Raw genomic sequence first — 15,740 nt, 5'->3', positions numbered from 1 at the left:
ATCCCCCTCCTGATAAGAGGCCTAGGCAAGAGACTGACTATGAATCTTCAGATCAGGTTTCCATTTCTTCTGATCAGGAATATTCTTTGCCCCTTATGAGGATTCTGATGCTGAAGAATGTATACCTTCAGCTTCTCCTCCTGAGGACTATTCTTTTGGGGAACCTTACATACCATGAGGGAGCATTTCCAGTGGGAGAGCCAAGATTTTTCAGAATCTAAAAAGAGGCTCAGGGATTTCCTGTTACTACCTCAGCACAAGCCACTAGCCATCCCTCCTGTGTTAGACATTGTAGATGATATGTTTTCGGAGTCTAGCCTTACCCCTGACTCCTTACCTCCAGCTCCTGTTAAACCTGATAGATATTACAGGGTTCCTGACTCACATAAATTCCTTTTTAAAAACCCTGCTGCAGTCCCAGAAACTATTTCTCGGGGTCCCAAGGGAGTTAAGGCTTCTGCTGCAAAAAACCCTACCCCTTCTGACAGGGATTCTTGGGCACTGGATAGATGGTGAAAAAAGGTTTACACATCTGCTACCTTGGCTATAAGGGCCTTAAACTGTCAGTTTCATATGCTCAAATATCAGCAACATGTCGTGGCATTGCTTAAACAGAAAATGTTGTTAAACTCTGAATGTGCAGAAAACAAGGAAATGCAGGATATATTCCATGCAGCTGAACAAGTTGGAAAGCATACTTTGCAATGTGGTTTTGATTCTTTAGATGCCTCCTGCAGGGCCACAGTTACAGGTTATGTAATTAGAAGGCATGCTTGGTTAAAGGAACAAAATCTGCCCGATCATGTTAAAGTTAAATTATTAGATGCACCTTTACAGCATGATACTTTGCTTGGTGTTAAGGCAGAAGAGGTGTTAAAGAAATTGGAGGACAAGGCTAAATCTATGCAAACGGTCAAATATTTCTTACAAGTACAGCCACCTAGGTTTAGTAGACACTGGCCAACAAAGAATTGGTCCTTTCCTGTGTCAGACAGACCTCAAAGGGGCAGACCCAGACACCCTAGAGGCAGATCCCAGGCGCAAGGTTCATACAGGTCAAAGCAATGGGGTGCTTCTACCTCCAAAAGTGGAGAAGACAAATCACAGCCTTACAGGAAACAGTCCCAATGACTTCCCCCTGTCTGCACCAAGCACTTATTTCCTGGCAGCACCCTTAGGGGGAAAATTAGCACTTTTTTCTCAAAATTGGCACATTATAACCCAGGACAAGTGGGTTCTAAATATCGTGTCACAAGGCTACAAGTTCCATTTCCATACCCTGCCAAAGGCAAACGGCTGGCCAGATCTGCCAAAAAATCAATGGGCAGAGGCACAAAAACAAGTCTCATCCCTCATGGACATGAGGGCCATTCAACAAGTGCCAGAGCAAGAGCGGGGACAAGGATTTTACTCAAGACTGTTCTTGGTACCCAGAAAGGACAAGGCCTGGAGGCCAATACTTGACCTATCGATTCTGAACACATTCCTGGATATACCAAAATTCAAAATGTTGACTTTGCAACAGCTTCTGCCCATGCTGGGCAAGAACGCTTGGCTTGTAACTTTAGACCTAAAAGAGGCATACCTGCATGTCCCTATCAGACAAATATGCAGAAGATACCTCAGACTCAAGGCTGGCTCAATGCATTACCAATTCTCTGCACTGCCCTTGGGCTTATCTACTGCACCCAGGGTCTTTACAAAGTGCTTGGCACCAGTAATTGCATTATGCAGACAAAGAGGAATACAAATATATCCTTACTTGGACGACTGTCTAATTCAAGCAGAGAACAAGGACATCCTTCTACAGCATCTGGCATTTGTGAAAAAAATTCTAACATGCCTAGGGTACACAGTCAATGAAAAGAAATCAAAGCTAGTACCCTCTCAAGAGATAATATTCCTGGATGCAAGCTTAAATACAACTGCCCAGATGGCTTATCTCATGCCAGACAAACAAAGGCAACCCTATTTCAAAATGTTAGCAACAAAGGCCGAGTTATCTGCAAGAAAAATTCTGCAGGCTTTGGGCTTCATGGCATCCTGCATCCTACTAATTCCATATGCAAGACTGCATATGAGGAAACTTCAATGGTACCTAAAAAGTGTTTGGACTCAACATTGCCACAGTCTGGAAACTATAATTACTCTCATTCCCTGCCTGCAACAGGAGTTTTGATGGTGGGCAAAGGCTTGTCACCAAAACAAGGGACAGCCATTCACATTACCCCCAGACAGCCAGACACTAACAATGGATGCATCAGATTATGCCTTGGGGGCCCACATGGCAGGAAGATGCATTCAGGGCACATGGACCTCAAACCAAATGCATCTACATATCAATCAAAAAGTGATGCTAGCCGTTCAAAATGCCCTGACAGCCTTCAAGGACCTACTTCATCCAGGACAACTACTGATAAAGACAGACGACACCACGGTCATGTGGTATATAAACAAGCAGGGGGGCGTGCATTCTTACCCCCTTTGCAGACTAGCCATGACTTTGTGGGACACAGCATTGACTTACCAAGTACATCTACAGGCACAATTCCTGCCAGGATGGAAAAATACTCTGGCAGACGAACTAAGCAGAAACCTCATGGATCCCCACGAGTGGCAGCTGGATCCACAAGTCTTCAGCATGATAACAAGGAAATGGGGATTCCCGGACATAGATCTATTTGCCTCCCCTCACAACTACCAACTAAAAAGATTCTGCACAAGGATTTATCACAGACAAGCATGGAAAGTGGACGCCCTGTCCTTCAGTTGGAAAAACCTATCAGTATATGCCTTTCCCCCTCTGCCTCTCCTCCCCAAGGTACTCCTAAAGGTCAGACAGGAGAAGCCAAAGATGATACTGATTGCACCAGACTGGCCTCGCCAGCACTAGTACCCAATATTAAGGAGCTTGTCTCAATGCCCAGCTTGGACCTTACCTCAAATACCACATCTACTGTCCCAGCAAAACAATCAGATTCTGTACAGCCAGCTCAGGACTTTAAACCTGGCAGCATGGCGGATAATGTAGTCATACAAAACACAACTCTCAGAAAAGCTGTGATGGATGTCATTTTGGAAGCCAGAAGGCCTAGTACTAGAAAATCTTATGCTGGAAAATGGAAGAGATTCTGTGCTTGGAACCAGGCACAAGGAACAGATACAGCTGTGCCAAATATTCCTCAGATTTTACAATACTTAACTGAGATGCTGGACAAAGGCCTATCTTTCTCATCTATTAAAATTCATGCCTCTGCCATTTTGACTCATTACAATACAGAGCCACCAATCTTTTCTCATAGGTTCATAGGTTCATACTAGGCTATCTGCCCTAGGGCATTTATAAGCCTAGCCAGAGTGTGTGTGGCTTTCGCCACCCCTTGGGATGAGAATACTAAGCCCATTTAGGGTTTAATTTACTGTGCCTCTGTCTAGTAGTGACACAGAGATGACCCCCGGGGTAAACCTACGATCTCCCATCCACCCGTCAAGATTTCTCTTGAAGAGAGTCAGTGAGGGACTCTGCCTAACATGGACTGGGATTCTGTTCCAGAATGTAGGGAGCCTCTGGGTTATGAATCTGCCTCTCCAGCACATCCTATTTATTTCTGTGTTGAGGTTCAAATCTCTTGCTCTCGTGTCTCTGATGGATTTGGATTTTCTGAGGTGGAGCATGTCCATTAATTTGGGATTGGACATGGCCTTGTACGTCAGGCATAGATCGCCTCTGAGTAGGCGGTATGCGACTGAATAGAGCTGGAGTTTCTTCAGCCGGGCAGCATATGGCATATGTTTGAGACCCTTTATCCTCTTGGTGAGGAACTTTTGGGGTCTTTCTAACTGCTGCAGGTGTCGGGTAAGATACATCCCGAATGGGGCATTGCACTCAATCATAGGCCTGATAAGAGAAGAGTACAGGGACACAATGACCTCTCTTGATCTAGATGTGAATCCCTTCATGATAAGGTGGGCAATATAGAAGGTCTTCCTAACCACCTTGGCAATGTGAGTGTCAAATGAGAGGCTACTGTCAACTTGGGTCCCTAGGTCCCTGATTACCTCTTCCGTACTTAATGGATTACCACCTATGTGGTAATTTGTGGGTACCTTGTTTTTCCCAAAGGGTATGACTGTACATTTCTTGGCGTTCAGTTTAAGGCCATGGCTCTGGCACCAATTATCCATTTTTATGAGGCCTTTCTGAAGGATGCTTGTGTCCGCTGGAGTATCAATTATGGCGCCCAGTTTGCAGTCATCTGCGAACTTTGTCAGCCACAATCCTCCAATGTTTGCTTGCACCTCAGAAAAATAAATGCCGAACAAGAGGGGTCCCAGGACTGAGCCCTGTGGGACACCGCTTGTGACTGGCTTAGAGTCTGACATGGCTCCAGCAATTCTGACCTTGTGGGTTCTGTCCTTCAGCCAGTTTGCAACCCATCTTGTGACATATGGGTTTACATTTAAGCTGGTGAGTTTGTCTATGATGCCCGAGTGGGGTATTGTGTCAAAGGCTTTTGCAAGGTCAAGGTAGGCTGTGTGAACTGCCTTACCCTTATCAATGGCCTTAGTGACGGTTTCAAAAAAGTCGACCAGGTTCAAAAGGCAGGATCTGCCCTTGACAAAGCCGAACTGGGTAGGGTCCAATGTCTGTAGGTCCCCAATGTCTTTGTTTATGAGTTCCATAATGATCCTTTCCATAGCTTTGCAGACCAGGCTCGTCAAGCTTATGGGATGGTAATTTCCAGGGTCCGTAGAAGCACCTCCTTTGTGGAGTGGGACCACTGTTGCTGTACGCCACTCTTTGGGTACGTATCCTGTAGTAAGGCTAAGATTAAACAGCAGCCTTATGTGTGGGTTTAGTTCCTCTTGGAGTTCATGTAGCACGCAGCCCGGGACACCATCCGGTCCCATTGATGCAGTGTTTTTAGCTTTGGAGAGGGCGGCTCTTACCTGGGCATCTGAGATGTTAGGGAGGCTACACTCTGCTGGGATAGATATTTCTCCTTTTGGGGGGGATGGGGCGGAGAAATTTGCACTGAACCTGTCTGCCAGAATGTTGGCAATGTCTGTGGGTTCAGTGTATTTTGTGTCATTTTGGACTAACTCTGAGCATATCTGGGAGTTTCCACCCAGGTTTCTAACATAGCTAAAGAAAGCCTTCTGATTGTCTTTTGCGATTTTTCTCTCAAAGTTGGCCTTGGATGATTTTATGAGTGAATGTAGTTTTTTGCTAGTACTGATCAGAGATGCCTTCCCTTTTAGGGATTTTGCTCTGTCATGTAATAGCTTCTTCCTCCTGTTGTAAAGTTTGTTAATGGCTGGGGTCCACCAGACAGGACGCCTGCCTTTGGAGGAATGGGTCTTGGTTTTGTTAGGGATTGCATGATCCATGCATTCTTGAAGGTGTCCGTAGAAGACATTTATAAAGGATTTAGCGGTGTGGGCTGTGGTTTCCACTGGCCCTGGGGCCTTGAAGGACACCACTTCAGTCTTAAGAAGTGTGAAGTCGGCTTTTGAGAAATTCTTTACTGTGGTCTTTTGTGCAGGGGGTGGTGGCGGGATGACGATTTCCAGTGAGATTAATTTATGGTCTGATCTCACCAATGAGGGGTATACTTCCGGTGTGGAGCATTGTGGCCCCATGTTTGTGATAATCAGGTCTAGTATATTATCTCCTCTTGTGGGAGTGGTGACTAGTTGTTCCATAGCATTTGAGTTTATGAATTCTAGGAACCTTTGGGCTAGGGTGTTTGGGTATTTGAAGTCTCCCAGTATGATGGTATTTGGAGAGACATTCATACTCTCCAGTGTCTTCAGGAATGCTGAGTGGGGTTCCTGAGTTTGAGAGGGTGGTCTGTAGCATGCTACAAACTGTAGGGCAGTTTTGCCTATGGTTAGTTGCACCTGGATGGTCTCCGATGCTTCGTGCATTGCCACTAACCTGGAGGTGTGGGTATCTTTGATGAATATGGATACTCCCCCTCCTTTTGTGGTTCGGTCCGAGTTTTGGGGCCGGAAAACATGCTATGCGGTATAACCTGGTAGTGCTGGGGTGCTCTCAGGAGCCTTGAACCAGGTTTCAGTCACTGCACAGACTTTGATGTTCTCCATACTGAGGAGGGCTTCAAGAGTGCTTGAGGTTTAGACTTCTGGCATTAAGCAGCATTAGCCTTAGTTTTTTTCCAATTGTGTTTTCTAGGGAGGTGGGTTTGTCTTTTGAGCCTTGCCTAAAAAAGGCACTATGGGGGTGGCAAGAGCCTTGGCCAATATCCGGAAGCCCAGGGGTGACAGGTGCAAGCCATCCCTTGCGAAGCAGCGTGGCTTGTCAAGCATGTCATCCCAAGCAGACAGACATTGGATCCCCTTAGAATGACACCAGTAATTAAGCCAATTGTTAAAGCTGATCATTTTGTCTTTGTACTGTGGCATCATTCTTGGTGAGGGTAAAATGCTGCTCAGGGTCAGGGTCATACCGGCATGGGCTACATAATCAGCGAGCTCCTCTATGTCTCTTTTCATGTAGTCCAGGGAGGTACGTCTCAGGTCATTCACACCAGCATGGACAATGACTGAGTCATATTTGTACTTCCTTTGGAGTGACCTGAGTGCTTGTGTTATGTGGCGGATTCTAGCGCCCGACAGGCAGCTTACTGTAACCCTCTCCTTGTTCAGTCTGGTGAGCGGCACATCAGTGTGTCTGACTATGGAGTCACCTATTACAAGTGTATCTGGCATGTTGTTTGGCCTTAAGGGCTGTGACTGTTTAGCACACTGACTTTGTGAACTATGTGTTGCATGTGCTATGTCTTTAGGTAGTGGTTGCTTGGGTGTCTGCTTTGGAGGCCTCTGTTGTTTTGGTAGATTATTAATTAGAGCCTCCGAGTATGTTTTTGTGTGTTTATGTGTTTGGTTTGCAGTTGTGATAGGTCTATGTGGGACTGGGTTTGTGGTGTGCGTGGTTACCTTCTCCTCCTGACTGGTTTTGCCAGTACTGAGTTGAGAGAGCTCAGCCTCCAGTTTGGCTATATAGTTGCATCTCTCACATATATTTGTATTTGTTGGGAGGAGGAGAGGGTTGTCTGTGTACATGAGGCAGTTGTAACATTGCCTCAAGATTCCCAGATTCTTTCATCCCATATTAAAACAGTATTTTAGAGGAGCCAAAAATTTAAGGCCTCCAAGGAGATCACCAATGCCTGCATGGGACCTCAACCAATGCCTGCATGGGACCTCAACTATGTCTTGGGAAAACTCACCCTGCCTCCTTTTGAGCCAGCTGCTACTGCTGATATAAAGTTTTTATATTGGAAAACAGCTCTGCTCCTAGCAATAACTTCTGCAAGATGAGTTTCAGAGCTACAGGCACTCATGGCTGTGGAACCTTTTTATCATTTTTTATCTGGACAGGGTCTCCCTGAGGACAAACCCAACATTTATGCCTAAAGCAGTGTCCAGTATGGCTCTTAACCAAACCATTCATCTGCCAACTTTTTATCCAAATCCACAGAACAAGGGGGAAAGAATTCTGCATTTTTGGACATACACAGACAGCTTAGATTCTACTTGGACAGAACCAAATTTTCAGAAAGACAGAGCAATTACTACTGGCATATGCTGCAGGATCACAAGGAAAGGCTATCTCAAAGCTGACTATTTCAAAGTGGATAGGCCACTACATTCATTTCTGCTACTTATACCATGGCAAGCCAGTGCCTAAGGGCATTAGGCCACATTCCACCAGAGCTGCAGCCACTTCAGCAGCCTTTCTCAGGGGAGTACCAACCAAGGACATTTTAGAGGCAGCTACTTGGAGTTCAGTGCACACCTTTATAAAGCACTATCACTTATCACTCTATTCTATATCCAGGATAGGCTTTGCCACTGCAGTTCTTCAGGGTCTCATAGCTGCTCCTAATGCTGTTTAGCTCCAGCCTCCAAACCATAGCTTTGGGAATTTGCCCAAATGTAATGACTGCAACAGTGAAACACGAAGAACATAGTACAGTTGTGTACACTTACCATAAATGTAGATGTTTGAGTGTATTCACTGTTGCAGTCCAGGTTACCCACCCACCATCCCCCTTTTCTTCTGATGGAACCTATCTTTCCTTCTCTGATTTATACAACCTAGGTGGTGTATTTGCTTGTGGATGAAGGTAAAGTTTATATTGATGCATGTCATTTTATATATAGATATACATTTTGGCTACCCTTTTAGGGGTCACCTGACATCTGGGGCAAGAAAAACTAAAGAAAATGGCATTGGCTGTTTCTTTTATACCCCTGATGACCTGACATCAGGGAAGGGGCGATGGCAGCCGACGCAGGACCCAAGACTTTGGAATTCAGGCCGACTGAGGGCAACCTGCCAGCAGGATTACCCAAATGTAATGACTGCAACAGTGAATACACTCGAACATCTACATTTATGTTAAGTGTACACAACTGTACTTTCCTGTACACCTTCCCACCATTCTTATCGATTCGTTACCCCTTATCGAAGTTCAGAGCAGAAATAACGCAGTACATTACTATTCCCTTAGTGGTTAAAAGAGTGTGTTTACAGGTTCTAAAGACCCCTGGTGATACAGGAGACCCATCATACCTGAGCCAGTAAGAGCCCCCCACTGTGATGACAGCTGACTTTACCTCCGGGCTTGATTTCTTATGTAAACAATCTGATCTCAATAGAGTAGTAGTAGTAGTTAGATGGGGACTCATCTAACTGAGCTAATATAAAGCTCTTCATTAGGCAAATATGTGCCTCAAAAAGATTAATTCTAGATATTGAACATTTTATTGTATCAATTAACAGATGAGAAGAGCATATTTGATGGGTTGGGGGTGCCCTTCTACATCCCCTTTGGATAAGTGTCTCCATTGCTTTCTAATGCAGTTCAAATTCTGTGTAAGTCATCCACGCATATGCTTTTATGTTGCTTTATTTAATAATATGAGTGTGAAATAACATCATTGTTATTTTTTTTTTTATTTGAAGGAATATGGTCACTTGTGGCCTGGGGTGAACTGATGGCTTTGGAAATGCATGTGCTTATGTTGACTGAACATTGTAACTGTGTGTTTTTTCCAGTTTAATTTCTCCAGGGCTTTTGGGTCTCTAATACCATGATGGGGACTGGACCATATTCCTAAATCAGGGCATGATTAGAGTTGATGAAATTAGTCTTGTTTCAATCTTTGATGCTAGCCAAGAGTGCTCTTCTCAGCACCTGCAATGTACCCAAAGTTGCCTCCTTCTGTAACTCATATGGTGTTACATGTATTGGTAATATATTTACAGTGGATATAAAAAGTTTACACACCCCTGTAAAAATGCCAGGTTTTTGTGATATTAATAAATGAGACCACGATAAATCATTTCAAAACTTTTCCCACCTTTAATGTGACCTATAACCTGTACAATTCATTTGAAAAACAAATCTATTAAGGGAAAAAATGTAAAAAATAAAAAATGTACAAATAAGCTGGTTGCATAAGTGTGCACACCCTTAAACTAATACTTTGCAGTACCAGCACTCATAAATGAATGGAATGCCAATACTGTATTTGCAGTCATGGATGATGTGTTGGAGTACTCAGTGTGTGTCACATGGGGATTTTAACTTTAGCAATATGCTTTTTGAGTTTGTAGCAAGCAACTTGCTACAGTTTTAAAATAGAAGAAGATGCTTTCTTTTTTCCAACTTCAGTGAAAGAGCTTTTCTTTTTTTGGACTTCATCTTCTAATTGTCTTTTTTCCCTCTTCTCCTCAAGTTTGAGTCTGAGGGGTGCCAGTTCAGAAAACTGTGTGGGGTGCCAGATGAGCTAGCTGTGGTTTTGCCCCATGGAGTGAAAGTTCAGCATTTGAAATTATACCATCATCAGAGATATGTTTCTCCTTTGCTGTAGCATTCCCCTATGTTACCAGTGGATGCTTAAAGGGGTGAAGGGGTGTACATTCTTAATGGGGGGTGTTTCCTGAGTCTGTAAATGATGCAACCCCCATAAAGCTCTGCCCCCCCCCTGTAAGCAGGTATTTCTGAACCATACTTGGTTTCCCTGGGTGATTCTAGGAGAATGCATTACAGGTATGTGTTTCGGATGCATGGTTAGGCTTAAAAAGGCCCTTGTGATCATTAGCCTAGTAAACAGCTAAAGTAGCCTTTGAATCTATGAACCATCAACTCGTTAGAGGCAAACAGGCACTTTCTTGTTACTCCTACCCCGTCCCCAACAGTTTCTTGACTGCATAAGCCACTAATTTAAACCTAAACATTTTGGTCATAGTCATGGCTTTCTCTCTGTGTGCCACTCAGCTGATCCAACCATAGTCATTGTATATAGCTGAGGATTAGTTTGTGCCAGAGAGATTTTCATTAACTGTACAAGGATGCTTGTTTTTTCATACTCATTTTGCAGCAGTGATATATATATATATAGCTCCAAATTCTGTGGTTACTGTTGAACATGGTTTTTGGCACATGTATTGGCAGTGCATAGGTGTACTTTAAAACTGTCCGTAGGTGCATTATTATTGATAAACAGTTTATATGCATCTTTCTTATTCAGAGGATTCATAGTGTAAGTAGCACATTTTGTTAACCTGCTAATTTCCATTTCTGGTTTAGAGCCTTGGGTTTACCTGTCACTGATCATACCTTCGAGGACTGTAGACTGATGATATCTGCTGGGGAGCTGACTTTACCCATGGAAGCTGGCTTGGTGGAATTTACAAAAATTAGCAGAAAATTAAAGTAAGGATGTTTTCTTAACATGTATTTTAATTTGAAGTACAGCTTACAAATGGCATTTTTTTTTTTGCAGTTTCTAAGAATGTTTATTTTTTGAATGAAATTATAGTTAAAATCTGACGAGCTCTTTAGTTGTACAAATGAACCAGTTGAAAAAAATGGTAAAGTTTACTTGTTGCATTTGCTCCATATGTTGAAAATGGCCAGGCACACCATGATATTATTTTATTTATTTCTTTGTTTTATGGAGGGTCAGCCTTCCTTGTTTCTCATTTTCGTTTTGTATAAACTCCGCCTGCTGTCTTATTCCGTTAGACCATTGTTAACTGATGGTTTGCCTTAATATCTACAACAGTTTTAAAAAAAAGCTTAAAACAAGTATGCTGTACATTCCTGCAGTATTGTAACCTTTGAAGTTTAGTATCAGTAGAATGAGTTGCCTTGCAACTCTGTTTCAGAGAAATGGGGGTGGAGAGCAGAAACCCATGACAGTAAGCACAACGCAAATATTCCAGGTCCTGCCTAGCCATTTCCTTAATTTACTTGCTTATAAAAAGCTGTTTATTACTAGTGCTGGTAGGCAGTGATTAAGACAACCAACATTTCTATTACATGTGTTCATAGGTAGGTACTAGGCTAGCTGCCCTTTTCAGCCATTTTAGGACGAGCCAGTTTCCTGTTTTGTGCTTGAAATAACCAGTCCCATTTGGTTATAAATTGTCATTACCCATCCCATGGCCGATAATTGTATATTACCCCTAATATGAATAACTGGGGTCATACCACAGATAATTTGAGGGGACACATGCATGGGATAAAGCATTTAGGAGCTACCGCTGCCAGTTTGTAATGTAGAGGGCAGCCCTGGGGTAAATTTTCTGTTTCCCATCAATATATCCAAGTTGCGCATGAATGTGGAGAGGGATGAACTTAGTTTTATGTGGATGGGGATGTCTGCTCTCCAGCAGTGGTGCCCTCTGTGAGATATAGTTGTTCCTCTAAACCATTCTATTAATGTTGCAGAAGAGGATTAGATCCCTAGACTAAGTATTTCTGATGCCATATGACTTGCTTATGTGCAGTAAATCCATCAGTAATGGGTCAGAGAATGCCTTGTATGCCAGATACAGGTCACCTCTTAGCAGTCTGTAGGATACTGAGTATAGGGACATGTTTAGGCTTTCTTTCCTTTTATTAAGGAATCTCTTTGGATGTCTCAGTTGTTGCAAGTGTCTGGACAGATAAATGCCAAAGGAGGAATTATATTCAATATAAAACATGAAAGTCAGCACCAATACTTCACTGTACCCTCCACTTTTTACCTCATCTCAACTTTATTGACCTCAACCAATTTTAGATTAACGTCACTTGTATGGTCAAAAATCCTTTTAAACTGTCCATAAGGTAAGGAGTCCAACAGATGCCCAGGATGCATGCTAGTTGCATGCAAAAACATATTCACAGATGTCTGTTTCCTGTATGGCATATATCCAATAAATGTTCCATCCCCATACAGTGTAATTTCCAAAAAAGTTCACCTCCTTTCTATTGAACTCATAAGAAAATTTTAAGCCATGGTCATTATTATTTAATGCCTCAAAAAATTCTAAGAACTCTGCTGGGTCACCCCTACAAATGAAAGTGAGGTCATCTATGTACCTCTTATAAAATACAACTCTATTCTTATAAATGAAAGTTGGGTACACACATTTCCTCTCAAAGTATCCCATATACAGTACAGCATATGTTGGGGCAAAAGAAGCCCCCATAGCTGTATCTTTAAGTTGCAAGAAAAACGTTCCTTCAAATGCAAAATAATTATGGGTCAGACAAAAATCTAACAAGCCAGTCAAGAATGCTGTTCAAGGGTCTTCACCCATTACATCTATCACAGCTTCCAACCCCCTTCTGTGTTTTATATTGGTATATGATGACTTCACATCAATAGAAGCCCAATAATAATTATCCTCCCATTGAATATTTTTTACCCCATTCAATACCTCCTGTGTATTAGAAATGTGTGCAGGGACCTTACATAGATACTTCTTTAAATGAAAATCAAGACATTTTCCCAAATGACTCAAATAAGACCTCACACCGGAAATAATGGGCCTACCAGTTGGTTTCACCAAATCCTTATGGATTTTAGGTAATGCATGAATTATAGGGATCACAGGTTTCCTGGCAAACAATTTATTAACATCACTTTTATCAAAAAAACCCAAACGCTCACCCTTTTCCAATATTTCTAATAATTCTGAATTGTAACTCTCCACAGGATTCTTGGCTAAAGGTCTATAATCACCTTTACCATGTAATAGTTCAAACACCATTTCACAACAATTGCCACCTTTGTCAGCACATTTAAAAATATATTCATTTTTAATTTGTTTCAAAACTTGCAAAGCAAGCCACTCGCTTTTAGTTAGGTTATATTTCTTTCCCTGTTTCATAAAACTAGCAAATACATGTGAGATCTCCCTTTACAACAATTTCTCAAATAGAGAAATGTCAGGTACATTCAAAATGGGGGTAAATTTATTTTCCACAGAAAGTATTGGCAGTTGCAATTTGCCATAACCAGTAACATACCCCTCCCCTCCATCAACAACATTACCATACAATAAATCCACAAACTCAGGGTCTAATTCATACAAAGACAGGTTCATTAAGTCATCCTCTACTTCTTCAACTTCAGCATTACCAGTGTCCAAACATTCCTGTGCTTTTTTATCAAAGTAAACACGTAACAATAGTTTTCTACAAAACTTTTTTAACTCAAAAAATATATCAGCAAACAAGGGAATAAAAGTAGGTATAAACTTACTACCTTTAGTTAATACAGCCCTTATTTCACAAAAAAAGATTTAAATTTGATAGTTCTGTTAACATCCATAGTCAGAACATTGCCCCTACCAAAGTCATTTAAAGTGGTTCCTTCCTTTTCTCCCCTTTCCACGATTATTTTGTTGAAAGGAATGACCATTACTGGATTCCACTACTTGTGGAACAATATTAGTCTCTGCAACTGGTAAACTCTCAAACAAAACATTTTTCTTAACATTCTGCTCACCAGAAGACACTGATAAACTCCGACGCTTCTGGCTGCTGCTTCTGACCCTTGACATGCTACGTGAAGGATTACGCTCCCTGGAAAATGAAGTTCCTTCCTTATAATCTCTTACATCGCAAAGTAGCTTCTTCCTTTTGTGATGGATGACATCAGCTTCTATTTTGCTGATTTTCTCATTAATATGTCCCATTTGTACTTGATAGCAAGATTCAGCAACAACCTGATCTTGCAAGTGCACAATTTCTTTTTTAAGCTTCTCGTGAGCCTTCATATTTCGCTTCACAAGAATGCAAAGCTAGCCAGCAGTGCATTATAATGAAACCTGCTTCCACTTCTCAAGCAGGTCAGCTTCATCATCAGCAAATTCAGTAGCAAACGGGTATAGAAAAATAAAGCAACCTCTTTGGCCATTAGCCTCTCCAGCTGCACAAACCTCCCCTCAGGATCCTGGTTCTCAGCCACACTCCGAGGATCCATATATGCAAGCTTCTTTTCACGCTCATTAAGACTGTCCATAAAGTTCAAATTTCTAGGCAAATCCAATAGCCCGGAAGCACCAGCTATTTGCGACATGGTGGTATTGAAGTTAAATCACTCAAAACGCAACCTCCAAACGCCCACCTTTAAACAATAAAAAAACATGAAAGTCAGCACCAGCACCTCCACTTTATTCAGGTTACAACGATTTGGTACCTCGGCAATTCACCTTCAAGGATCAAATTAACAAAATTCTTAACCACCATTTATACTTGAGCAAACAGCAAGTAATAGGATCCAATTAATTAATCCAATAATTACACACTTAAAGGCACCACACCACACTGAAAAATACTTTCTATAGCAGTATTTAAATGATACTTTACCTAACAAGGCTTTAATAAATATTATATATAAATAAATAGTTTTCTTAACAGTTATTTTATCCTAAAAAATTTATCCAGCAATTATTATATTATCCTAACAAATCTTATAACAAATGTTATCATCCTCAAAATACACATATACAAAAAAATGAATTTCATTTAAAATATTTAAATACTAATTTCTTGATTCAGACCTAAGAGGAATAAAGTCTGATATTTAAAAATCATCCTAGTTTTCTAGCTCTCAATTTTTACATGAAAGTCACCCCAGGTGAGGTAGTTTTAGCAAGTACACTAAAAAATAATCCAGAATCAGAACCACCATGTGATTCACAAAAATGTTTGGCTACAGGACTGAAGGTGTTTTTGTTCCTCACATCTCTAAGATGTTCAAGAATATGAATCCTAACCATAAGCTTTGTCTGACCAATATACCATTTGGGTTTTGGACAATTACATCCTAAGATATACACAACCCCAGTTGAGTTACAATTAAAAAATATCTTGAAACAAATGATTTCCCATTAATAGAACAGCCAGATAAATTGCAATATAGAAAGACTTTCTTACAACAATAAACTCATGTTGGTCAAACGTTAGGTCACGGTCCACATAAGTTTCCAAGTCCTGAATAGTTGGATCAGCTGTTAGGGATGCATTGTCAGTGTGGTAGTTCCTTGTGGAGGATGACTCCCCAAAGGATGCAATAATGCATTTTTGGCATTTAGTTTCCGTCCATGATTTTGGAATCAGTTATTTATTTGGGGAAACCTTTCTTGCTGGATGGCTAAGTCATTTGGGGATTCATTGACTGCTCCTAGCTTGTAGTCATCTGCAAACTTAGACAGAGCCCTTAGGGATTGACTTTTACTTCAGAAAAGTAGATGCCAAACTGGAGAGGTTCTAGCACAAAATCTTGAGGGACTCCACTAGTGACTGGTCTCTTTGGGGAGGAAACTTCCAGTAATTTGATTATGTGTTTCCTATTTGCCAGTTGTCATCTGACAGTTAACAGTTTTTCTGTTTTTTATTGCTCAGTTTTCAAGGCCCATG

At 41.6% G+C, this 15,740-nt stretch overlaps 1 protein-coding gene across 2 annotated transcripts in view; it reads left to right on the top strand.

Moving 5' to 3' along the window:
* Positions 1-15,740, top strand: part of LPCAT2 (lysophosphatidylcholine acyltransferase 2) — a 777,819-nt gene that overhangs the window by 661,496 nt on the left and 100,583 nt on the right. For both annotated transcript variants that reach the window (XM_044082005.1, XM_044082006.1), the window contains exon 10: positions 10,629-10,754. In XM_044082005.1, the coding sequence (XP_043937940.1) occupies positions 10,629-10,754 (126 nt within the window). The remainder of the gene's footprint in view (positions 1-10,628; positions 10,755-15,740) is intronic.

This window comes from Protopterus annectens, chromosome 8.part1, assembly GCF_019279795.1.
Source record: "Protopterus annectens isolate FY-2018-M chromosome 8.part1, PAN1.0, whole genome shotgun sequence".
Classification (NCBI taxonomy): domain Eukaryota; kingdom Metazoa; phylum Chordata; order Ceratodontiformes; family Protopteridae; genus Protopterus; species Protopterus annectens.
Note: the sequence above shows the minus strand (reverse complement) of the source record. Positions and strands in the feature narration are given on the sequence as shown.